The sequence below is a fragment of the Haplochromis burtoni genome, unplaced genomic scaffold (assembly GCF_018398535.1).
Source record: "Haplochromis burtoni strain Fernald_Lab_line unplaced genomic scaffold, NCSU_Asbu1 Contig_62, whole genome shotgun sequence".
Lineage (NCBI taxonomy): Eukaryota > Metazoa > Chordata > Actinopteri > Cichliformes > Cichlidae > Haplochromis > Haplochromis burtoni.
The window spans coordinates 825,663-850,185 of record NW_024582423.1 but is presented as its reverse complement, the minus strand read 5'-3'; the positions used below and the strand labels follow the sequence as shown (position 1 = coordinate 850,185).

At 42.6% G+C, this 24,523-nt stretch overlaps 1 protein-coding gene across 2 annotated transcripts in view; it reads left to right on the top strand.

Annotated features, from left to right (window-relative positions):
- The window catches only part of bmp1a (bone morphogenetic protein 1a), a 30,022-nt gene that overhangs the window by 1,994 nt on the left and 3,505 nt on the right, over positions 1–24,523 (top strand). Inside the window, exons 2-17 of one of the 2 annotated variants that reach the window (XM_014333684.2) lie at positions 8,369–8,482; positions 11,310–11,426; positions 11,901–12,018; positions 13,370–13,548; positions 13,752–13,857; positions 18,395–18,519; positions 20,175–20,290; positions 20,462–20,564; positions 20,828–20,944; positions 21,300–21,445; positions 21,559–21,754; positions 22,001–22,126; positions 23,194–23,387; positions 23,511–23,691; positions 23,809–23,934; positions 24,126–24,253. In XM_014333684.2, the coding sequence (XP_014189170.1) occupies positions 8,369–8,482; positions 11,310–11,426; positions 11,901–12,018; positions 13,370–13,548; positions 13,752–13,857; positions 18,395–18,519; positions 20,175–20,290; positions 20,462–20,564; positions 20,828–20,944; positions 21,300–21,445; positions 21,559–21,754; positions 22,001–22,126; positions 23,194–23,387; positions 23,511–23,691; positions 23,809–23,934; positions 24,126–24,253 (2,192 nt within the window). The remainder of the gene's footprint in view (positions 1–8,368; positions 8,483–11,309; positions 11,427–11,900; positions 12,019–13,369; positions 13,549–13,751; positions 13,858–18,394; positions 18,520–20,174; positions 20,291–20,461; positions 20,565–20,827; positions 20,945–21,299; positions 21,446–21,558; positions 21,755–22,000; positions 22,127–23,193; positions 23,388–23,510; positions 23,692–23,808; positions 23,935–24,125; positions 24,254–24,523) is intronic. The other variant, XM_005922669.3, reaches the window with a different exon arrangement.

The window sequence follows — 24,523 nt, the reverse complement described above, 5'->3', positions numbered from 1 at the left end:
CACACACACACACACACACACACACACACACACACACACACACACACATGTAAACACACAGTGCTCTGCTTGCACAGTTTGGCTCTGAAAAAACAAAAGGACGGGTGCATCAGAGTTGGCACGGAGATCAGTTTGTGTGACAGCTCTCTAAGGGTATTCCACAATGGTAATTTCTAACTCTCAATTGCTCTCTGACAACAACAACGATAAAAATCACAAGATTAAGCTTAGCTAAAGAAGATAAAGAGAAGCCTGATTAATGTTAGGACCCTATTCTTTGGTCAGACCAAGATCTGTTAGTCCAGCTCAGAGTGGGTGCATCCAATATGGACTGCCGTACAGTGGGGAAGGTGGCACTAAAATGACTAAAAAGCCGCCTCGTGAGGATGCTCCCGTTCTCCAGAAGCCTGGGAACGGACCAATATTTCAGTAAATGATGATCCAAAACCCTCTGCCAAAATTAAAGTCTCTAGAGAAGAAAAAGAAGAAAGGGGGAAAAAAACAGTAAAAACGATGGCCTGTCCAAGTATGTCACTTGACTTGAATCCAGTGCAGCACCTTTTCGGGGGAATTTTAAAGAGAAGCAACAAAAACACCTCAATCAAAGCGGAGCTGGAAATATATCTAAAGAAAGGCAGAATGAGGCCTGTTTTTAAAATAGTACATTTAAGTATTTATCTATTTCTTAATTTATCATGAAGCAAATACTTTACTGGTCATGTTCCACAGCGGTGTACATACTTCTGGTTCATCCTTTATATATGTGCTTCTTCTGCCTGTGGTGAGACCTGCATAAATTCCCTCTATATTTGCCAAAGATTATCCGAGTTGTCATTGTAGTCTTTTCTTTTTTTCTTTCTTTCTTTGTACTGTGAGCTCACTGTCTTGCCAAATCCCTTTGGGGAAGTTTGAACAGATTGCCTTTTCCATCTGGTAAAAGTATTCAGGTTACAGATACAGAGAGTTGGCTTCAGTCACAATGACCTCTAAAGTCCTGGAAGTGCTTACTGATTTTTAGCATTTGACTGTCTCTGATGTGTCAGACAGTTATACAACAGAGTCCAGTCCTCCTACTTTTAGTTACCCAACTACCCAAAGAAGAGGAGTAAGGATAATCTAAAGACTGCGCTTTGAGAGTGTTGTTGTTGTTGTTGTACATAAACATGACAAAAACAGGCGAGTGAAGTCCAAATGATGAAGATGTTCCTTCCTGTTTTCGCTGTCCTCTTATCTGAGTCATTCAAGTGCTCGTACCGGACCTCTAGTATGGATTAACTGGTAAATGTTGATTCTTGTTGCTGAGCGGTAAACTGACAAAACAATGACAATGTCAGTTCTAGGAAGAAGCAGGTTTTTTTGGGTTTTTTTTAGCTAAATATTGATACAGAAAAGAAAGGTCTCATTGCTTAATAATCCTCAGTCCTGACTGATGTTTATCTGGGTCAGGATGTTATCGTTATTTGTTCTGCGGTTTGTCCGAGGTGTCGTGAGCACGGTTTTGTTTACGGTCCTCTCTGAAGACATGCTCTTTGGAGATGGTCACAAGCATGAACTCCCACTCTTTCGAACCCTCCCAGTCTCCAGCTCTTTCAACACCCACCTGCTTTTCTTCTTCCTACTAAGCAGCAAAATGTCCAAGATCTCCTCCTCACTCCTCCTCACTCAGTTTAATACATCAGAGACGGAGACATTCATTCTAGCAAAAAACCCCAAACAAATAAAACCAGACTTGTCTTTAGGCACCAGCGATGATTTTGTGGATTATTGATTTTTCTCTTATTTTTCCTGAGCCCATCACTATGAGTCAATCTGATCTCTTTCTGTGGCTGGAGGTCAGCATTTTCATGTTATGCTGCTTCCACCCAGGAAAACGCTTACTGTGAGGAGTGTGTGTGCTCGTCCTCTGTAGGGCTGTCCTTGCTTCCACACAGTGAAAGGATTTTCACAAATTACTGCCGGATACATGAAATTGAATGACTCCCATTCAGATTTTTGTAAGCGGGGGTTGGAAATCACATCTCAATATGATGCCATCTCAGTACTTTGACTCCTGATGATAGTGTCGCGCTACAGCTGCTTGATGCGTTCTTCTACGATGGCTCACAACATCAAAGAAGAGGAAATGCGCTCAAAGGCCAGAGGCAGGGATTTACCTGCTCACTGCACTGTGGTGTCTGGGCGTTATCATTCAATTTTATAATTAGTCAATTCAATTATCTCTGCTTTCCCATGCTGCCTGCCATTTTTGTCCCCCCTGGGAGTTTCTTCTTTAAAGCAAGTTTTCTTCCTTTCACTTAGCCCTCCCACTTTACACGCAAGTACCACCATGAGAAGTCATAAAGTAGTGACTGTGGTTAGCCTGGTCAAGTCTGGGAAATGAATTTAATGGGTTTTAATTAAAAAGTTATTTGGCACCAGTGTATCATTGCAGGAGGACTCTCTAGCTGTTGTGCTCTGCTTATTTGCAGTGCTAGTTAGCTGAGACTATTTAACTATCTTCCCTGGATAAGTCAACATTTTATTTTATTTTTTAAGTTTTACACTAACAAAGGTTTAAATGATTCATCTTTAGTCCAGGCAAAAAAAAATATACTGATTTAATCTAGCAGTGCAATAACACTGAAATCAAGCCTTCTATTTAGGAGTTAACCAGTGGAAAATTCCTTAGTTTGCAGAACTCCTAACTTGGCAGCGTCCCAGGAAAACATTTAAGACTCTAACAACCCAGTGAGATTAGCGCCACTCGTTTTCAAAATGAAAAATGGATGAGAATCAGTCATGCTTTTGTTGTCTTCTCTGCTTAAATGATAATCGGAAAAGTAGTCACTGTCTGAATGCATGCATTCATTCATGAAGCAGACATCTTAATCTATTAAATACTCTGTGACAGCGTAGTCTGAGTGGGCTGACCGTCGTGCACATTAAAACTGCAGCAGGGAGAAATGTACAATGCAATTTTGAAAACAGACAACAGTTCTCCTGCAGCTCTCTCCGCTATGCTCAGAGCGTTGGCACATGCTCACGCGTCATATGGCACGGGTCTAAAATGAAAGCCGCTTTCACACGTGCACTGCAGACATTTATTTTTTCTAACGAGATTAGATTGTTCGACTCCTTTGCTTTGGACATTAATTGGACTTTAGGTGTTAAGCAACCTGTGATTGGCAAAAGTCTGCTGCCCCAGCTGGGTTTTTTTTACAACTTGAAAGAAGTGCAGGAGTCCAGTTTCCCTCTCAGACCACCAGTTATTATGGATAATTTCCCCAAAGATCTGAAAATAGGTTACCTCAGAAGGCTTCTTTGCTGCTGTGGCCTCATCTGCAGACAGGTCAACCTCTGCACCTCTTCTCATCCACTCACCTATGCAAGTAGTTTTCTTCCATTTCACTCAGACTGGCCAAAACAAAACAGACGGGGTCATTCACCATTTGCCAAGAGAAAGCACGGCAACAAGATTTAGGGCAGGCCGGTCTTACCGTGCCACACTATCCCAGGTGAGGTTAGTGCGACCCATTCATGAAGGGGCCTGGTACGTTCACCCCGGGCTGCTTTCTGCTCATGAAGCATTTGTCGCTGTCAACAGAGAGTTGTGTCACCCCTCACCTTTTGGTATCCGACTGTGATTCATTTGAAATGACTTAAGCTGTATGTTTGTGATGCTTTTGCATTTTTGTAAAGATTAACAATCCTGTAGATGTAAAATCAGCTACATGCTGGCATCCCATGTGTAAGGACATTGTGTCTTTTAAAAAATCCAAGTGGCTGGAAAACAGCAGTTCAAAACAGATGCCGCTCATTATCCAGCTCTATCTCCGGCTCCTGCTTTGGGGTGATGGGGCTGCCTTGTTGAACTTCAAGATGAGGCCCTCAAGCAACACTTAAGCAGATGCTTTTCTTTTATCATGGAATGCAGGCCGTATAGCCGAGCCCACACTGAGTGTTTGTTTTTACATTAAAGAGCCCCTGCCACTTCTCTCTCCGCAGGGTTCAAGTGATTAGGGAGCCAATCTATAGGCGTGATCTCAGGGCTTTAGTTTGAACAATATGTTTGTCGTCAGAGCTAAGTAATAACTAATCTTGCATTAAAGAAAAGCCAAGGGTGAGTGCAGAGCCTGAATGCTTTGCCAATGCTCACTCAAGTGGCTCAAATGATGCCTAATTGGTCTGGAATGATGAGCAACCTAACAGTTTTTCCTTCATTGTTCAGTTTTCCCGGAACGATTCATCTGTGCTGTGTTGAATTGTTATTGTTTTTGTTTTCTCTCTTTCCCCCACCTGTAATGAATACTAAAGGTGTTTTCTTTAACTGCAGATGGTTATTGTTTATTGGAAAGCTATGAGTTAAGGATCACTCCCAGATTAAGTTCACCCACAAGCTCATTTAAACTTTTGTTTGCACATCTGTTCTGAGAAAAACTCACACGAAACGATGTGTTATGCAAAGAGTGGTCTAAACTGAAATATTAAGCCTGGATGGTGAAAATACGTTTTGTCAAAGGTGAGAATCTTTACGGTCTGGCACTGAATTATTCATCTGTGTAAGGAGCTCAAGTAGTGTGTAGTGCTGGCATTGGGGGGGGGGGGAAGACAAATGGTTGGAGAGCTGGTGAATCATTAGAGGTAGTTTGACTGGTAGCAGGGTATATCAGTAATCAGTGGCGAGGATGAGCTGGGAAATCCAATCTGCTAATGGGCTTGATGGAGTGTGAAATGTTAAAGGGGCGGCAGTCTCTCGCTGTGTGCCCTTTGCAACTGAAGCCCCTCTGTCAATACGATAGACGCTGCAGGGCGATGACAGCAGCTCGGGCTTGATCGCAGCTGTGGGCGACGAGACGTCAGGCTTTTATTGGAAAATAATTGCCTGAATCTCGAGCAGTAGTTTGTTACTTTTGTCAGAAGCTTTCTTCTAATTACACATTTGTTACATTTTTTTTGTTTTAAGCGAGCGCAGTGCAAATATGCAGTTTCTTTCTTTCTCCTGCCCTGTGCTCAAATTGCAGTGTTAGAAAATGTCAAGGTAAGCATAAATAACAGCTGGTGTTTTCACAAAGGACAGCTAACTGGCATCACACTCTTCATTCCTTAGTTTGTTTCCTTATTCTTGTTGCACAGACTTTTTTACCTGACTATTTTTTTTGTGTGTATTTCAGCTTCAAACAGCTGCTAAAGAAACAAAAGCTCCTCTTGAGAGGGTTGGGGGGCTTCTACCTGGGAAAACTTAGTGATACACTCATCAGATGGTAATTGCCTTACCTCAATATACCACTGACCTCTATTGGAATTCAAATTGCAGCATTTGTCAGCAAACACAGTGGTGAAAGGCGGTGCCGGGTATTGTGATGCATTCCGTGCTTGCATATTAGCCAAGTTTTTCCCATCTGTAATCACTGGGTCACATACTGGGGGGATGCTGTAAACCGTGTTCTCCCGAGTGGAACTGGCCTTCTAAATATAGGCTGATTTCAGTGTCTGTTTAGGCTTAGTATTGATGTTTGTGCAGGTTTCAGTGGCAGATGTCGTGGTCTGGTATTCACGGAAGGAGATTTATGGGAATAGTCCAGGAGTATTTGACACCATAGAGGTCGAGGCTAGGGCATTACACGAATCAATGGGATTAATTTGATTGAGGTCTCATGTGTAATCTGACTGGATATGCTGATTGATGGGCAGTCCAAAATGAGAAGGATTAGGATGGTTTAGATTAACTTTAAAAAAAAAAACAGTGATGGGGGAGGTTGGACTTAATCAGATGTCAATTTTTTTTTTTTCAGTCCATTGATTTAAAGATCGGTCCTGTATTTATGTGTGTTTAAGTTGCATTCTTATGCAAAAGGTGCATGGATTATTGCACAAAAAGAGAAGAGAAAGCACACTGCCTTCACCCAGCTATTCTGCATGGATATTAATATTATTATACTAGTTGCAGCTGTTGTCAATTAGGTAATGAAAAATGTTTGGAAAGAGATGCAGCACTGTACTCCATGGTGATCACTTGCCATCTGCCGCACTCATTTGGCTGTAACCTGCCATCTCACTGTGTTTGTACTTTGCATCATGTCAGCGCTCGGTTTCCATGCAAGTTTATCACCTTTCTCCATAGCCTGTCCTCATTCCCAGCCCAGAGTTGTACACAAAAGAATCCTAAAACCCTGTGTCTGTGGATAATTAAAGCCAGGAGACAAGGGGATTAATTCACAATCCCTGAGAGTCTTTCCATAAACCTGCAACAGCGTCTCCAGGACGACTGCTGCGCCTGGGGGAAATGAGTTCATAATGCCACCGGGCTGTGCATTTGCTCACTTCATTCTCCACTGTTGTCTGAGAACAATGACACTGCGGATTAACCGGCCTGTCTCCAGAACAGTTGTGGATGATTGGGACTCGGAGAGCGCAGGGGGTGGGAGAAAGCCCGCACCCCGTTTTTATTTTTTGTTTGTTTTTTTAAATCGCTGCTTTTCACGTTAGATACCGAAACGTTACACGTGAAAGGACGTGTTGTCCAGTTTTTCTGCTTCAGTAGTGTTTTATACATTGTCTGTGTTGTCTTATGTAACTTGGAATTTTGTTGTTTAAGTATTGTCTGTTCTTTTCAGCACTCAGTTAGTTCAGGGAATCGAATAATCCGAAGATAAAAGTGGGGAAAAAAAGTCCTTTTGTTGTCAGATCTGTTTGTCTTGCACTGCTCAACATCTGGTTGCTGTCCCTTAACAGTAGTGTTTTTGGCAGTGGCTGTCAGCGTGAGTGCTGATTGTGAGAGGTCTGTTTTGTCTCAGATTTGGACAGTTTCTTTTTTTTGTTGTGGTTTTTTTTTTTTTTTTTTTTTTTTTTTTTTTTGACTTGCAGAAATTAGAGGACCTCTGGAATTTTTTTTTGCGCAAAGAAAGATGCCAGCTGTCACAAACGCCTTTTCCTATTGTGCCATTAGCCTCTAATTAAGTCATTCAGCTGTGCATCCTTGTAGGACCTTCAGGGTAAGAAAGAAAAAAACAAAAAACAAAACAGCCTGCATCTACCAGAGCCAGCTCCAGATTGTTTCAATAATACTCCTTTGAATGCCAGAGCCAAGTAGGGGTTTTCTTTTGTGTCTCTATTGTGCTTTCCATCCCTTTCTCTCTTGTCTCAGACCTCAGTAAAACTTTTATACACATACTGGGAAAAAACTGTCATATCTGGCAAAATGTACGTGTTGCATTTAAAGAAACCAAAAATATCCTGAGCTCAGAATGAAACAAAATTAATTTCTTGTGTGTTCTGCGGTAAGGACACCTTGCATTGGGGTGTCAGATTTAAGATCACAGACTAAAACTTCTGACAAACACGCCCGCTATAAATCACTCCCATTTACTCTGCATTTTAAAGGTCCTCTGGGCTTCTTGCCCCTGAGGGTTTGGTCTCTACCTCCATCACACTAACCCACCAAACAAGCATGCAGAAGGCTGTCATTTTCTTTCTGCTCCACAGCTGCCTTCCCTGTTCTTGTGCCGCCTTCCTCTCTTCCTTCTCAAGTTGTCATGTCCTGGTTAGCGATGGATTACAGTGCAGCCTCTTTGCCTTCTCTAGAAATGGCCCCACTCCACTCCCCATCCCCTCCCAAGTCCTGCATGCAGCCCTGGCTATAAATTCCGGAAACGTGCTGGTGTTAAAAGCCCGTAAAACCAAGCACCCAGTTTCTGCAGAGTGGACTTCTAGCAACGGGAGATTTTTAGTTAAAAAAAAAAAAAAAAAAATCTAATAAAGGTCATTCTTCATTAAGTGGGACTGTTTAGTTATTTCTCTCTCTCCTTGGCCCCATTAAAGAGCTATTACATGTTCAAGGTGCCCCATATTACTCGGTCAAGGCAGCGTCGGTGTCTCATTGTAGCATATTTGATAGCTTCCATTAACTATCCAAGTGTGCCACGGCACAGTACGTTATGTTACCTTCCGGACTCGATTCGTTTTCATAAATCATGTCAGTCGGTTATCAAGTTCATGCTCTATGCATTAGACAAGTCAGTGTGTTGTTTTTGTTTTCTGTCCTGTAACTGGGTTAATGCAAGGCAGCCTTCCTGTTATCTGAACTGACACACTTCTGTTTCACAACTTTACTTGGGTTCCACAATAAAGAGAGTAAACAGAGCCAGAGTCCAGAAAGGAGTGAAGTAAGTGTGTGTGTGTGTGTGTGTGTGTGTGTGTGTGTGTATGTGTGTGTGTGTGTGTGTGTGTGTGTGTTTCTTCTTAAGAAACTTGCTCAAGAGTTTTGGCTGGACTTCCCAGTCTGAGCAGCAGGAAAAGCTTGAGGCTACAGGACAGTGCAAACGGATGCTTCATATTGTGCGATCGCCTTACACATAGTCTGACATGTGCTGTCTCTGTGTGTCTCTTTCAGCTGCCTTTCTGGGAGACATTGCTCTGGATGAGGAAGACCTGCGATTCTTTAAAGTGGACAGAATAATAGATCTGGCAGCGAGAACCGTCCAGGTTGTTAATCGCACAAATACAGGTAACAACAACAGACAGAAAGACCTCTGAGGTTACAGTATGATGTAAAATGTAGTTATTGTAGCACCAAGGCAAAGCAGATTATATTGTTAGTCTAAATTTGCAACAAAAGAGCTGAAATGAACAAGGTTCTCACATTGTTGGGTGATTATTACAGACAAAGACGTTCTGCTCCCAACACTACAGCCGTAAAACCGCTCCAACCTCTCGAACTGAGAGTCGGCTCCAGCAGCACCTGCCGGAAGGCAGCTTTGTGTTTTTAATGAGTCCTCTTCAAAATGTTTATGCCTACAACTGTGATGATATCATTACGTTGCTACACCTGTAGCATCATGTTTAAGAATGATTGCTGGGCTTTGTCAGTTTTATGTTCTCCAGTGAAAAGTGCTATTTAATCAACCGCTGTGAGTCAGCCGGGACTAGTGGACTTCGCAATCCTGTAAATTCTGAGCGAACATGAACCAACAAGCATATCCACATCTGTCTGTGCTTGAGCAGTGCTGTTTGTTCGAGTTAATAAGCGCGCCAAGAAGAGCAAACTTTTTTTTTGCGGGTGGGGGGGAATTATGAATACATTTCCAGCAGCTTAAAGTATTCACCGTGTTGGTTTGATTTTTAGTATTTAGTAGTTTTAGTATAAATTTTGACCCAAGGTGGGGAATTAAGATGAGACTCGTGAATCAGAAGCAGGTTCCAAGTTCATCCTCACCTTTTGAATAATTATCTGTGTGCTTGAGCAGTTTAGTCACAGCAAATTCGAGTGTTAAGCAGTGGAAAGGTATAGCTCAAAATAGGAAAACACAGCCGGTGCAACTGTGCATTGCACAAGGTGGCTGTTTTCCACCCTGATCAACAGTCATTCATAGAAACGCTTGGCGCCTCGGGCTGCACGCATATCAATACCTGCTCACCCTGCACAGGTGTGGATCCTAATTGGCAGTGCAGATAACTTTGATATGTCATTTTTCTCAATTATCATGTCACTTTAGAGGTCACGTTAAAAGTCTTGGGTACTTTATCTTCAGATTAAAGCCTTGACCTAAAAAAAACACCACCCAGAACATTCCCCGTCTAAATACGGACGAACATGGAAGATTTAATCGTTTTATTTTAATTAACACATCACGCACAAGTTTTTGCCTCCCCAGGACTTCTTATCAGTTAGCTGAGCAGATTTGGCTGTTATCAGCCTTTTCCACAGCACATGCACAAGTGTACGTGCTAATTGATCTCGCCAGGCTGCTAAGATTTAGTCCCGCGGACTGAAATTCAACAGAACACATTGTTCCAGCAAATTTAAAAAGCGTGCTGCAATCTACGGCATGCGTGTTAATCAAATATACTAAGAGAAGATGAGCCGAGCCGCACCGTTTCAAGTATAGCTATGAAACAACAACCAGCGCTTGTTTTTGCAGCTTCAGGCCTTCATCGGGGTCACCCAGGTGACGTTTCCCAATAAAGTTTCTAATAATTGTACACCTTGGAAGAAGGTGATGTCTGTTTGTACCTCAACCACAAAGCGCATAGGTCAGTGTGTTAATAGGTGTTTTCTAATAGAAGTGTTACATCGATTTTTTTAAAATAGAGTTTAGACAAGCACCCTTATATCAAATGGATTCTGCTGGTTTTTGTTAATAGAACTCACAGTGATGACACATTTATTTTACACACCTTTGCTGCAAAATGAAAAACTAAGTGAAATCAGCTTTGGAGCCTTTATCTGGGAACTGTAGACGTTGTCCCAGCTCTCTGTAATACATTAAATGATTTGGCCAAATAAAAGAATAATGTGACAGTACAACAGTTCTTTGTTAAGCTTTACAAACATATGATTGTGTAAGAAAAATGACTTCATCCCAGCGCACCCGCTAAATTCACTTGGTGCGTACGTTTAATGGGCTTTCTCAGAAGTTTAAGGTCATCAGACTGCTGAAGTTTTCACTCCTACAGATTTCCTCATGTTTGGAGTCACTTCTCCTTTTTTTTTTTCCTTCTTTTTTTTTAAAGGGGATTTTGTGTGAAGTTGCAACACACCACATTATCGAGAGTCACATCATCCAGAATTATTATTAATAATTCTGGATGATGTTACAAATACAAGAAAAAACCCCTGATGGTGTTTGCCGCAGGAATTTAATTGTTTTTTTGCTCGATTACGTATAAATCATTGGCACCTTTTGTTTGTTGTTTCTACAAGTTAAATTGGTGTCCTAACGTAGAATGCAAGATCCCAATTAAAACCACAGCAGTAACTGCTTCATCAGATAAATCACTTCCATCTGTATTTCTGCAAATATGCATCATTTAATAGATCGACTGACTAAGCCTACATCCACTTGTGGCTTATTCATCACATGCACTTTGAGCTCATGCTTGTTCTGCAAGTTTATCAAAGTTGAGGTTCGCATAAGGATGTTTCTTTAATAATAATAATAATAATCAGGTTTAGGTGGGGGCTTAGTCTGTATGGTGGCATTTATGTGAGGATGAGTGACATTAAAATTAATTTGAAAGAAGAAAAGACTCGGCTTTAATAAAAATCCATTCGGCGCACAACGAGAAGTACAGTGTTATTTGAACTGTCTCTTTGATGGAATTAATGTAATTACTTAAATTAGTTTTTTAATAACCAGCCAACATTAATATAACCGGCTTCAAGCCTTGAAGAAAGCCCTTTGGTTTTTGCAAATAAAAAAATGGAATCTATTAAGTAGAAGCACAGCTTGTTATCTCTTTGTGCCAATGTTGGAGGAACGGCTGGGGGTTTTTTCACCCAGGAATGCTCTGAGTGATCTTTATTTTGTCTCGTGGTTGGTTCAAATCCTCAGGCTCAAACAGTCAAAGCAGGCAAGGTGCACGGCGCAGGAAAAGAGCTGCCACATCCAGACCGGAGCGCATTTGGCCCGACGGCGTCATCCCTTATGTCATCAGTGGAAACTTTAGTGGTAAGTAACATGTAATGTGCTCACGTGTGACCAGATGTGGTGAACATAATTAGCATCATTCATTCCCATTTAAAGTCACAAATCACGGTAAACTGTAATCTGTAAAACAATACTAGATGTCTGCAAAGTAAAGTACGTGGTACCCTTCATAGTGTTTTGCTTCTAGAAATAACCATATTTACTTCTGAGATCTTGTGCGATCTTGTTACATCGCCTAAAAAATTGTATGCTTGTAGTTGTGCAATTTATTAAAAAGCAAACCAAATATTGAATTCTTGACATGATAAATATAACATTTTGGGACTCTTTAAATTGCGTGTGTGTGATGGTGGTTAACGATGAGAAAGGCACATTTTGAACTTGGTATGACTTTACTTTTAAGCCTCGTCTGTTCACTGTGTTTCTATTCATCTCCATTCTTCCATGAAATGCTGTTGGAGTGCGTTTTCTCACCCTCTCCGACTTCCCTTTCAGGCAGCCAGCGGGCTATATTCCGCCAAGCCATGCGGCACTGGGAGAAGCACACCTGTGTGACCTTTATTGAGAAGACGACTGAGGAAAGCTATATTGTTTTCACCTACCGACCATGTGGGTGAGTCAGTGGGGTTTTAAGCTCCCACGTGTACAGTAGGAGCTGAACAATGGCCTGTTTCTGTTCAGTGTCTGCAGCTAATTATTTAGCGCCCTAATGCTTTTCCTTGCTTCTTGCTCAGCAGAGTTTCTCCATTGTTCATCCTCTCCTTGCAGTCTCTCTGCAGTCAGTAGGAATTGTTTTGGGTTTGGGTGTTTTGTTTTGTTTTTCTGCCCCCCTGCCAGCCCTTAAAGCGCAAACCATTCGGTGGGCAGGAATTTCCTGTGCCTGATCATCACACTGCATCAGTCACTGAGTGCTTAAATCATACCCGGTGTGCAGGACAGGGCACGAGGGAGAGACTTCCTTTGCCTGTTTGCTGCACTCTGCTGAAAGTCGGGCTCGGTGTCCACTCAGCATTTCTCTTTAAACAGATACGCAGGGGAAGTGCTGGTGGTGGCTCTCGTTGCTAAGCGACTATTGACAACCTGTTTGGATGTGCAGGGCTCTTTTTTTCTTTTCTTTGTAAGCCGTCGTGAAACAGTTTTTCATTAAAACATTTGGTGTTGAAGAATGCAAATCCATTTAGGATTTTGAGAAAAGGAAGTCAGAGTTGTTAAAGAGGTTTCCAGGGAACATATCAACCTCTCAGATTTAGTCCACAAGCCGGATACCATCATGTCATTACTCAAATGTACCCCTCCTGCTGATTTATATCATTCAGTACCAACAGGAAAAAGGATGCAACTCATGAAACTTTTTCTAGCCAACTGTTAAAAGCCATTTTTAGCCCAGTTGCTGGCCTCTGGAGCAACAACGATGACATTATCCGCACAGGCAGCAGCGGTTAGCAGTGGGAACGCTTGACTCTGCTGCATATTCAGCAGGCCCCCATCTGTCCTGTGCAAAGTTCAAGGCGTGTCTCAGGAGAGCCTGACTTGGCTCGCTGTAATTAGAGAGCGGCTGTCTGGCCCACAGGGCCATTATGTGTGTGCCCATCCTGCAGGCTCCCACACTCAACCTTTCATGTCACATCGAGATGGAGCGCTGCAGCCAGCTTCCTCAGTTACTCTCAGCGTTTCCACTAGCAGACAGCTGAATGAATGTCACTCCTGTATGTGTCGACTATAAAACAGAGCAGAGATTCTGAGGTGATTTCTTTTCTAGTTTTATTATATACATAAGCAGCGTGTTGAGATAGAGTCAGAGATGCACTCCTTTTTCTCTCTTTGCTAACCTCGTTTTTTTCCACTCACTACTTTTTTTTTCTTTCTTTTTTTTAAATGAAGTGAAACATAAAGTCTAGTCTCTGTGTTTTGACTTACACACTGCCTGCCTGTGTTTCCATGTGTGTCTGCCTGCTGATTCATAGGTGTTGCTCCTATGTGGGTCGCCGCGGAGGGGGCCCCCAGGCTATATCCATAGGGAAAAACTGTGACAAGTTTGGCATTGTGGTGCACGAATTAGGTCATGTTATTGGGTTCTGGCACGAACACACACGACCCGACCGAGATGATCACGTCAGCATTATCAGGGACAACATTCAACCAGGTAAGACCTCAGGTTTCTCCGAGATCCCCCAGCAATAATGTGTGTAAGTGAAAGACGGAGACAGAGAGTCACACATTTATTCACACACTCTGAGCTAAGAATAAAACGCCACAAACTTGCAGAAGTGTTTTCATGAACCTAATCCTGAGAGTCTATATTTACGCCTGACGTAAGGGTTCGGTCTGAATTTTTCTCTTTTACAGGACAGGAATATAACTTTTTGAAGATGGAGCCAGGAGAGGTGGACTCTTTAGGAGAAGTCTATGACTTTGACAGTATCATGCATTACGCCAGGAATACATTCTCCAGGTAGGAGCCAAACCCAAAGTTCAACTCCATAAGCCCCAGACATGAGAACTAGTCTAAGAGCGAGTCAGACTGAACCATTTCCAACTTTGGTCTCATCTCGTTTTCCATTTCCATGTTTCATGACTGCACTGGTGTGTAATGCTCCAGGTTTGTGTCTGCGAGCAGCCGCTCAGTAATGTGGCACAAATCCCAATTCTTGTAGGAAGAAATAAATAAAAAAACACGTATTTACTTCTTTACTAGAAAGTCCAGTAGAGATCAGTGCAGCTGTACAAGCTCATCATATTAAACTCTATATTAAATGTACACACCAGACCAGCACATGCAACCTGATCTACAGAAATCTACAGCAGTGGCATATTTGTTCTTAACAAGAAATTGCTAAAAAATTTCAAAGCTTGCTGTTGATTTAGTGTCTTTTGTCACTAAGTGCAAAAATAAACCGATTTCTACCCGATATCTTTTGGCATGACATTTTAAAAGAAATAAATTAATAAATGCTCACATTGCATTGAGCCTAAAGTCAACTGGAGAAGTAGTACTATGATTTTTAAGTGATATTTGGACAAGGTTAGGTTACCTGCTGGTGTACTGGGAGTCGTATATCAGGTAAATGGAGGAAACTGTAAGAAGAACTTGGATGCCAGGTTCCATTTCAGACCGTGACTGGGTCTCTTTGGACTGGTCTGTGGTCTTTGTTTATAGGGTTTACCTGTAAACGGTATCATTTACACTTCTCGCTTTAATTTTGGCATTTGCCGGATTAGCAGTATGACAATAGACACATTGTAACTCTAAATAAGAAAAGTGAGATGTGAATTTTTGCAGGCGTAGTAAAAGTGTTTGTCTGGGATATACTCGCTCTTTCACACTGCCTGTTTTAAATTAAGGCTCCTTTGTTTGGTTCCTGCTGTTTTTTCCTGCAGTAGCAGCCCCAATAAAGCAGCTAGCTCAGCAACAGTAGCCCTGCCTCATCACAACAGCATTTATGGACACCACCTTCAAGGTTGTGTGAAGCTTCTCGTAAAGGGTTTCATCCATAAACCACCTCATTATGGTCCTAAGAGTTCTTTGAAAAGATTTTCATGGTGGGACAAATGATGTCACCCAAGGTTACTGCAGAGACCTATATTCTGGAGTGGAACATTTTGGCATCTTCACAGCACTTTGGTGTTATGACTACCTCCAAACTGAATGTCTTCACACACCTAGCAGCATTTTTTTTAATCCCTAAATAATCTACATAGGATTAAAAAAATGCAAATGTTTTCCTTTTTAATGCTTTACAAACTAAATAGTCACATGATTTGAAATTTGTGCGTCATAGACTTGGGACAGTAACGTCAGTACAAAGAACTGCAGAGGACCAGCTGAAATTTTGGCATTAAATCTTCCAGAAACTTGTTGCTTAGAAAAACATGCGCTTGTAAAAGAGGAACTGTTTGTATTCTTAGTGATACTTAAATTTGTCATCGGCTGACCTCATTCTTCACTCCCTGTTGTATTCTATGGGAAGGCCTGCCAGATGTTGTGCTGTTGCTTAGCACATCACTGGTCAGCTACAATGTTGGATGAAGGTTCCATCTAAGGCGGGTGGGGGGAAAAAAAGGTACATGACTAACACAAGTCAGCCTGGTTTCTTGACCTAGTCATCAGGGACTGTGGTTAATTTCAAGTATTTTTACCATCTGGATGACTACAAAGCCAGAATAGAGGAACTAGGAGTATTTGACTCTTTCAGCTGCTGATTCATTATTGTAATTACAAAAGCAGCACTACACTCACTGCAAGTGGCTTCAAGACAACTTGGCAGTATATGTTAAATTATTTTTGAAAGCTGTTACAACCCAGGTTTGCAGGCATGTGAATATCATGGCCATCTCCTAATGTCATGTGCGGGATATGATACTAGTTTAGTGTGTAGAACTGTCCCTCCATCTACCAGACAGCCTTCAGTCACTCAGTATGGGTGTAAATTGATCTCTGGGCACCTAAAGTTAAAGCAAAAAAACAAGTAAGCGCAGACTATAATCATTAGTACCTCCGCCTGATATAAGAACCAGCTGTTAGCCTTTCCCTCAGCTTTGCACATGCATATATTTTTATATTTCCCACCACTGGCTCTCCTATGCCCGAGGTTACAGTCTCAGAGTTGTGGCCTCTTCCCAGATAGCTGCCATGCTCTCGCAACAAACAGACAGTGGGGAGTAAATCTTTGTCTAAACAGAGGCTGAGGCTGGATGTAGGCCAGTATGCAGAAATTCCTGCCTGGCCCCGTGCATCCAAACTGTAGGTTGTTAATGCACTTCACGCCGAGCGGAGATGAATTACTGCTGCTTTTCCAGTGTTTGTTAGTGTACAGAAAAAGACTGCAGAACAGAGACAAAGGGGAAGAGAGACATTTGTACTCCTTCTCCATGCAAACAACAAACTTTTGTCTTGTCTTAGCTTCCAGGTTTACAGGAAACAAAGCCCACTACTTCCATGGAATTGAGGTTTTAAAGAGGGAATGGTTTTTATCTTGTATTGGATTTCAGTCAGGTCAGCACATGTCCATTTAGCTGTGGTCACTCCCAGGTCATCATTTGGACTTAGGCTCTTAATCTTATAAATTTGCAGTATGTTCTACAGCTGGCTGCACAATGGGGTATATTTATGTGAGGTAATCCACCCTGATCTGTTTTCAGTCCAACTCTGACTCTGTTCCTATACAAACTCCTCTGATCCAAAAAGGCTGCTTAGAAATGAGAAGCGGTGGCTGTCACTGCCGGGGAATGTTTCACAGAGCTGTATTAGCAGACGAGGGGCTCCTGTTGGCTTTTCACAAGTCATTCCAAGCACTTTCTCTTCAGCGCTGATTGGCTGATTTACCTGTGCCAGTGTCATTCTTTGTCGGTCCATTGTTGGCCGGTGTGTTTGCTCTGTGTTTTACAGTAAATCACCGTGGGAAGCCAGGGCCTTTGCCGCGGGTGTTGTTCGGAAGATTTCATGGCCTGTCTTGATGTTTTGCCGTGTCTCCTGGGGACAAGCAGGGCTGATCCCTTGCTTTTTGTCTCGGGTGTGTTACCCGACCCATGGCTCTGCCTTCCCCCTCCTTTTGCTCGAGAGATTTTTTTTTTTTTTTTGTGTGGAGCAGTGCCAGCTCAAATAGAGATCTGCCAGTGTCCCCTTTTGTCTTTTCTGACACCGACTGGAGTGGCATTGTTTTGTTTTAATTTTTTTTTTTTTTTTCTTCAGCAGCCAGCATACGGGCTCCTGGAAGCTCGCAGACAGGCAGAGCCTAAACTGTTAGCTCAGGCTGCTCTGTTTGCACATGCCTGGCGTTGATAGGCATGTCACCATGGGAACAGCCAGGGAGCCAGACCATTTCTTGCCAATACTTACAGAAAAATGAAGATGATAAACTAGCAAAGTGTCAAGTGAGGCAGCTTTGTAAAAAGGAGTCTTTCTGGACTAACTGGTCTGTCCTGTCTCATTTTTAATATTTGCAGATGTTTTATCTAATTTTATTTATTTTTATAGTTTTCATTTTGGATGTTTATCAAGAATGTGGCTGATGTTCATTTCCCTGCCTCCGCGGCTTATGGAATTTATTTTGAACTCCCAGTAACTCTGGAGAAGGGCTTAAGCTCTTAGTTTTGGGTCTATCGCTAGTGCAGGTGTGTGTGTGTGTGCGCAAAGGATGATATCTGAGCATTAACCTCTGAAATGGACTGTGTGACCTCAACCTTAAAGAAAGACTGAAATTCAACAGCAGTCCCATATCAAAGAGATGAGTAGATCTGAAAGAACTGCAGAGTAGCACCGGATGCAGGGAGATTCAAAGCCCAGGCGCACACATGTGGACACTGAACGTTCAGTATGCTGAGTAAAAGTGCAGGAAACATTTTCAGATGGTATCGTAATTTTAATGAACCTCATTAGAGAGTGAGCAAGGGTCAAACAGTAAAGTATGTCAAAGCATATACTGACTGGTTACGCTATCAAAAGTGGGGATATTCATAGATAAGAGGTTTGATGTTCATCTTAATTAGGTCGTTTCTTGCTGTACAAGCAGCTGGGTCTTTATCTTAATGAAAGCCCTCTTGTGTCCACATGGGTGTGGGTGAGCAACAGCTGGTTAAAGACAAATTCTGATGGCATCTCATTACAAGCCTTTTACTTTTTTCTGATATCCTGAATCTTGTTTTAAATGCTAATCCAGAAAGTAAACATGACATGATAATGAGCACTCCATGTGTGTCTTGTCTGGTAGTTGGATTTGCTCTTTTTTTTTTTTTCTACAAAAGCAATCACATTTCTTTCTGACTTTCTGACTGTCAGCACTCCTTTTTAACTGGGTATGTAGAACTCTTAATTCTTTAGGTAATGTTGACAGTGATTGAACTGCACTGATTGATGGTAAGTTACCTAATCCTGTGAACAAACACGTTTTGTGGCATGTGTGCATGCTGGAGTAGACTGCAGGAGGGTGCGCATGCAGTTGGGGTTTTATGCAACATTAACATCAGTCTCTCTTTCTCTCTCTGAATTACAGAGGCATCTTCCTGGACACCATCCTGCCACGCTACGATGTGAACGGCGTGCGACCACCCATTGGCCAAAGAACCAGACTTAGCAAAGGGGATATTGCACAGGCACGCAAACTCTACAAGTGCTCCAGTAAGGCCAAAATGACAGCTCTTGTCTGCTATGGGCTTTTTCTTGTCTATTTTTGAAAGTATGCATAGCACAACCCTGAGAAAGAAGGAAAGAGAGGAAGCGAGAGGTCTGTAACTTCTCCTGGCCTCCGCAGATGCAGCTTACGCTGTGCACATCGGCGATTGATGTGGTGCGGTTCCTTAGCTATAGCGTACCAGACTCCCAAGCAGGGAGGAGTGTAAACACTACCCAGGGACAGGAAGTTAGTCAGTCTGTTTTCCCAGATAGATGCAAAAGAACAGCTGGTCTTCTAAAGACAATAACCGAAATGACTGTACAAGCTGTGATGTGCAGACACGCGTGTTTACTCCCAACAATGTAAACCACGTGGCTATACACTAAGGAGAGTTATGTAATCCTGGTACTTTTCTGAAGCTCTCTGTGTGTTTATGCTTCCAGAGGAGAGAAAATCTGATGCTGTTGAAGTAAACACAATTTATAGCATTAGCAGAAGTACGTTGAAGAGCAGCCTTCTGCTGAATGCATTTGGTGTCAGACAGTTAATTGCAGGTAAAGCTGGGACAGCTGAGCAGTCAGTTTCAATGAGTAAACATAGTGCTTGGTCACCACAGTGGATCATCCAGTGTGGTTTCAGGGCAGAGGTGGAAGTTTTAAATGTATCTGCGTGCATCACTGCAAGTGCTCTGTCTCTTTCATCATGGCAATCGCTGTCTCCTGAGGAAGACTGGATGATGTGGCACGCGCTGTGGGGGGATGAGGTAGTGAGTCTCTCCATGTGTTCTTGGAAAAAACAAAAAATTCTTAAAGAGCCACGGATCTCCCATTCATGCAGCATTCCTAGGAGTGTTTGTCATCCCAAATGTGTGTTGGTTAATGGCTCAGGATTGGCAGAGCTCCGCACAAAGCGTTATTTCACACAGCTTGAAGCTCGGGGCTCGTCGGTTTCTCGCTTTGAACGCAAACAGGCAAGGAGAGTGTTTTCTTAACTCTTACTAAATGAAGTTCAAGGTAAAAGAACAAAAACCCAAGGGTGATTGTAAATGCTTACACGCCACCCAAGACGGACAGCTGAAGATGCCAATCTAGCCTTCTATTATTTCCTCGTGCCTTAATCAAAGGCATCTTTCCCCCAGTTGGCTGGAGCCTCAAGCACTCATTCTTCTAGGCTGCATATTGTTTTGGACTCAGTCATCGCACACTTAGTTTTGCCAATCAAACTAAAGGTTGTTTCTGTTTTGTTTTTTGTTTTTTTTTCACTGGCAACACGTACATAATGCATCACATCCTCCAGAGGGCCGGGTTATTTATAGTGGGCCAGGTTTATTTTCAGAAGATGCTCAGAGAAAGTGTCTCACACTCTCTTGTTTCCTTTGTGTGATCATCATCTGGAGTAGGTGGGGGAGGGGATGGGTGAGATGAGGGGTTGTGGCTGAATATTATCAGCAGATGTGCCTTTGAACATGAAAGCACTGCCCTTTTCTTCACATTGAGTGTTATAATTCCAGCATCAAGCATCTGTCTCCGCAGCCGCAAGTTTCAGAGGATCTACTTCAGAGCTGTTGTGGTTTTTTTAGTAGCTTAGGTGATTTCAGACAGAGACTGACTGGCAGAGCATCGGGCCTGACGTGCAGTTGTGCGTTTGTCTCTGTGCACAGGATGTGGAGACAGTCTGCAGGACAGCAGCGGGAATTTCTCCTCTCCTGGATTCCCAAATGGATACTCGGCCTACATGCACTGCATCTGGAGAATATCAGTCACACCGGGGGAAAAGGTACGAGCTTACGGAAAGTGTCAGATTTGATTTGAGGTGCCTTTAAGCAAAGATCACTGGCTCCTTCATGTTGATGCAGTTTATTGGTTTCATCATATTTATCTGAGATTTAGCAATATGTGACCTTTGCCCCCTGCTGTCCCAGTAATGGGTTTTTATTTTTTTATTAAGATCATTTTGAACTTCACCTCCATGGATTTGTACAGGAGTCACTTGTGTTGGTATGACCACGTGGAGATCAGAGATGGATACTGGAGGAAGGCACCACTTAAAGGTCAGTTTTAACTGAATTCAGAGAGCAGCTAACGAACAACAAACCTCCAGATGTCTCCTGGTCAACTTTTGTGTAAGGGAAAAAAAATTAAAAGACATTCAGTTTCAGAAAACAACTGCTGCAAGTGAAAGCTGGGTGCAGTCTTTGGTGGATGCAGTGTGCTTCGTGTGAAGTTCTGTAGAGCTCTGGAGACAGATTTCTGCCAGTACTGCGGATGTTGTGAGGTTCAAATGTTTGATTTTATGTTTTCACCTGTGACCCAGGTCGTTTCTGTGGCGATAAGCTGCCCGAGCCAATCATCTCCACTGACAGCCGCCTGTGGATTGAGTTCCGCAGCAGCAGTAACTGGGTGGGAAAAGGTTTCTCTGCTGTTTATGAAGGTGAGCACTCATTTTCTTCCATGCATGCTGAACGCAGGGTCGGATCACACATCCAACAATATGTGTAGAGGCTGTAGCAAAAAAACCCCAAAAAAACCCTTTTTGGCTCTCCTACTGCTGATGTGTCAGGCATTTTATGCTGCATTAATCAGATCTTGGCCAGGTTTCACATTCAGCTCTATTGTTTGCAGACCGTGCAAAGGGATGATGTATGTGTGTGAGTGTGAAGGCATTCAGTTAATCCCCAATGCATAAATCAGTGAATCAGCAGTGAGCACCTTATTTTTTTTCCAAAGGAAAATACTGATGATATAGCAATGAAATAACTCAGTGTTGTTTTTACTGTCACATGCAGCCATCTGTGGCGGGGAGGTGAAGAAGGACAATGGCCAGATCCAGTCTCCCAACTACCCCGATGACTACAGGCCAAACAAAGTGTGCGTGTGGAAGATTTCTGTCGCTCAGGGCTTCCACGTAGGCCTCACCTTCCAGTCTTTTGAGGTAAGACACCAATGCATTTTTAATGTTTTTAACAGAATAGTGTTCATGCTTTCTTCTGGATTTCATGACTAATTTTTCCCCTTTTTGACACCAAATCTTCTGCTTTTCTTTAGATTGAGAGACACGACAGCTGTGCATATGACTATCTAGAAGTGCGCGATGGGATTTCTGAAAACAGCCCTCTGCTGGGCCGCTTCTGCGGCTATGACAAGCCAGATGACATAAAAACGAGCTCAAACCATCTGTGGATGAAATTTGTCTCAGATGGCTCTGTCAACAAGGCCGGCTTTGCTGCAAACTTCTTCAAAGGTGAACTTTTTAAGTGCTGACAACATCTAGGAGAGAATGTCAGCATCTGAATTAAAGCATGTTCCAACATTCACTCTGTAGGTCATGACCTTTTTAAATTTTCTTTCATATATCCTTGTTCTTCTTGCACCTTTGCGTTCTGTGCGACCCTCTTTGCCCAACTCTGCTGTTGTTTTGGAGGGTTTTCTCTCGTAAGCCACTGAGCCAGGGGGGCCAGCTAAAAGGGCCATATCTTTGTGTGTTCAGAGATGGATGAGTGCTCCAAGCCGGACAACGGTCGCTGTGAGCAACGCTGTGTCAACACACTAGGCAGCTACAAGTGTGCCTGTGACCCAGGCTATGAGCTGGCTGCTGACAAGCGCAGCTGTGAGGGTAAGTACAGGGAGAAAAGTCACCAGCCCTGCTCACCATGTCATTTACATGCTAAAGCACTTTACACAGTTAGCCACCCAAATACAATAAATACAGTCAGTCCTTCTCCTAACAGCCAGCATTAATAGTGGTGCTGGCCAGCCACGGCCTTTTCTGATTTGTGTTACAACAATGAAAGCTTTATTTTACCTCAAATTATATGTTGTTGTTTAAGACCCAACTGCTAGCACACACAGCTGCACAACATTACCATTTAATCCCTTTCTGCCTCTACAGGAAGTCAGCCAGCTACCCATCTCTTTGCTGTGTGTACAAATATTTCGCTGATGTTGAATTAACGGGGCCTGAAATTAAAGACGGACACATTAAAATGAATTAAAAATGCACATAACTGAATGTAGTTCTCTTATTAATGTGTTAATATTAAAATAATGCATATTAGAAAGGATATACATTCATGGTGTACGTGCAATATTTCCACATGAAGCTTGCAGACAGTTTTTTTTTGTTTTGTTTTTTTAGCACTAACCCCCTGTTATGTTTTAGATGACTGATGCACTTGTATACGCAAATATTCAATTTCTTGCTTCAGTAAACTTCAGGGTTCAGGCTTTACATGGTTAAAATACATTTTTTATATTTTAAACCTGCATTTAAATTGAGTTAAAATGATCCCTGAAACCTGTGCTTATATAGATATCTGTTAGATATTGTGCACTATTATTATTTCTGGATTTCAACACAGTCCATGTGTCAGCACAGCTTTTTGTTTTACTTAGTTAATGACTGACGGAATTAACTAAGAATAGCCAAGTGATCTAATGAGTATCACCAGCTGCTGCTGTTGTGTTATATCCTGCGTTGCTACTACAAAGCTTTGGCAGAAAGGTCAGGCAGTAATCACATTTTTCCGAGGGTTGTTATGTTCAAAGGAAATCTCAGATGGCAGCGTAACATTTGGAACCAATCCTTGAGAAATATACAGTGATATCATGTATTTATTTATTTTTGTGTGTGGACACCTGCACGCATATCAAGCTGCTTATTTTTCTGTCTTTTGTGTCCAGCTGCTTGTGGAGGTTTCATCACCAAGCTGAACGGTTCGATAACCAGTCCAGGCTGGCCCCGAGAGTACCCCCCAAACAAGAACTGCATCTGGCAGCTGGTTGCACCCACGCAGTACCGTATCACTCTGCTCTTTGACGTCTTCGAGACTGAGGGCAATGATGTGAGATTTGGGGTTATGTTAAATGAACAATGGGTGGGTTTGTTCTATACTTTTGCTCCTTGTCACTGCGACGCATCTCTCCTTAATCATAGCAAATGAAGCATTTCTCTCCTCCTTGAGTTTTGTAATTTAAACCAAATAACACGTCCTGTGCAGGTTTGTAAGTACGACTACGTGGAGGTACGCAGCGGGCTGTCGGCCGACTCGAAGCTACACGGGAAGTTCTGTGGGGCAGAGAAACCAGAAGCTATCACTTCGCAGTACAACAACATGCGCATCGAGTTCAAATCCGACAACACGGTGTCCAAAAAGGGATTTAAAGCGCAGTTCTTCTCAGGTAAGTCTTCTGGCAGGGTTCTGCACGGTCTCTGCTTTCACTCACTCAGATCTGCTACCCGTCAAGTCTTCAAAGCGAGCAGTCGTCAGCGTTGTTGTGTCCTCTGTGGTCCTGCAGATAAGGACGAGTGCTCCAAGGAGAACGGTGGCTGTCAGCATGAGTGCGTCAACACCTTTGGGAGCTACAGCTGTCAGTGTAGGAGTGGTTTTGTGCTGCATGAGAACAGACACGACTGCAAAGAAGGTATTGCACATAACATTTTTTGTCTTTTGTCTTTTTGAATAGATCTATCTACTCGTCTTCTTCTTAGATTTTGGTGAGAGCGAAAACAGTCTGAGTGCAGTGCTTGAGCCTATTGTAGATTAGCCTGACGCAGAGCACCGTGTCGACATTTTATCTCTTTCTTTCTTTCTTTTCTTTTTTTTTTTTTGCAGCTGGTTGTGATCACACTGTGAATAGTGTGAGCGGCATTATTACCAGCCCCAACTGGCCAGATAAATACCCCAGCAAAAAGGCATGCACCTGGGTGCTCACCACCACTCCAGGTCACCGCATCAAAATCGTACGTGCCACAACCTCCTGCTTGTCAGTCATTTATTTATTTGTTAGCAGCTTTATCTGCATAATTGAATTGCTAAATCCGCTGAGGACATCTGTGTTTACTGTGCTCATGTCAGAAACTGTTATGGCCTTCCTAATGATGATGTGTGGCTCCCCCTTCTGTTATTATTTTTGCATTTTTGCCCACTGTGCCACAGATATAGAGTCGGTTATTTGCTGAAACAATGTCGTGCGTTGATCTTCCGTGTGCCGAGTTAATTGAGTTCTTATC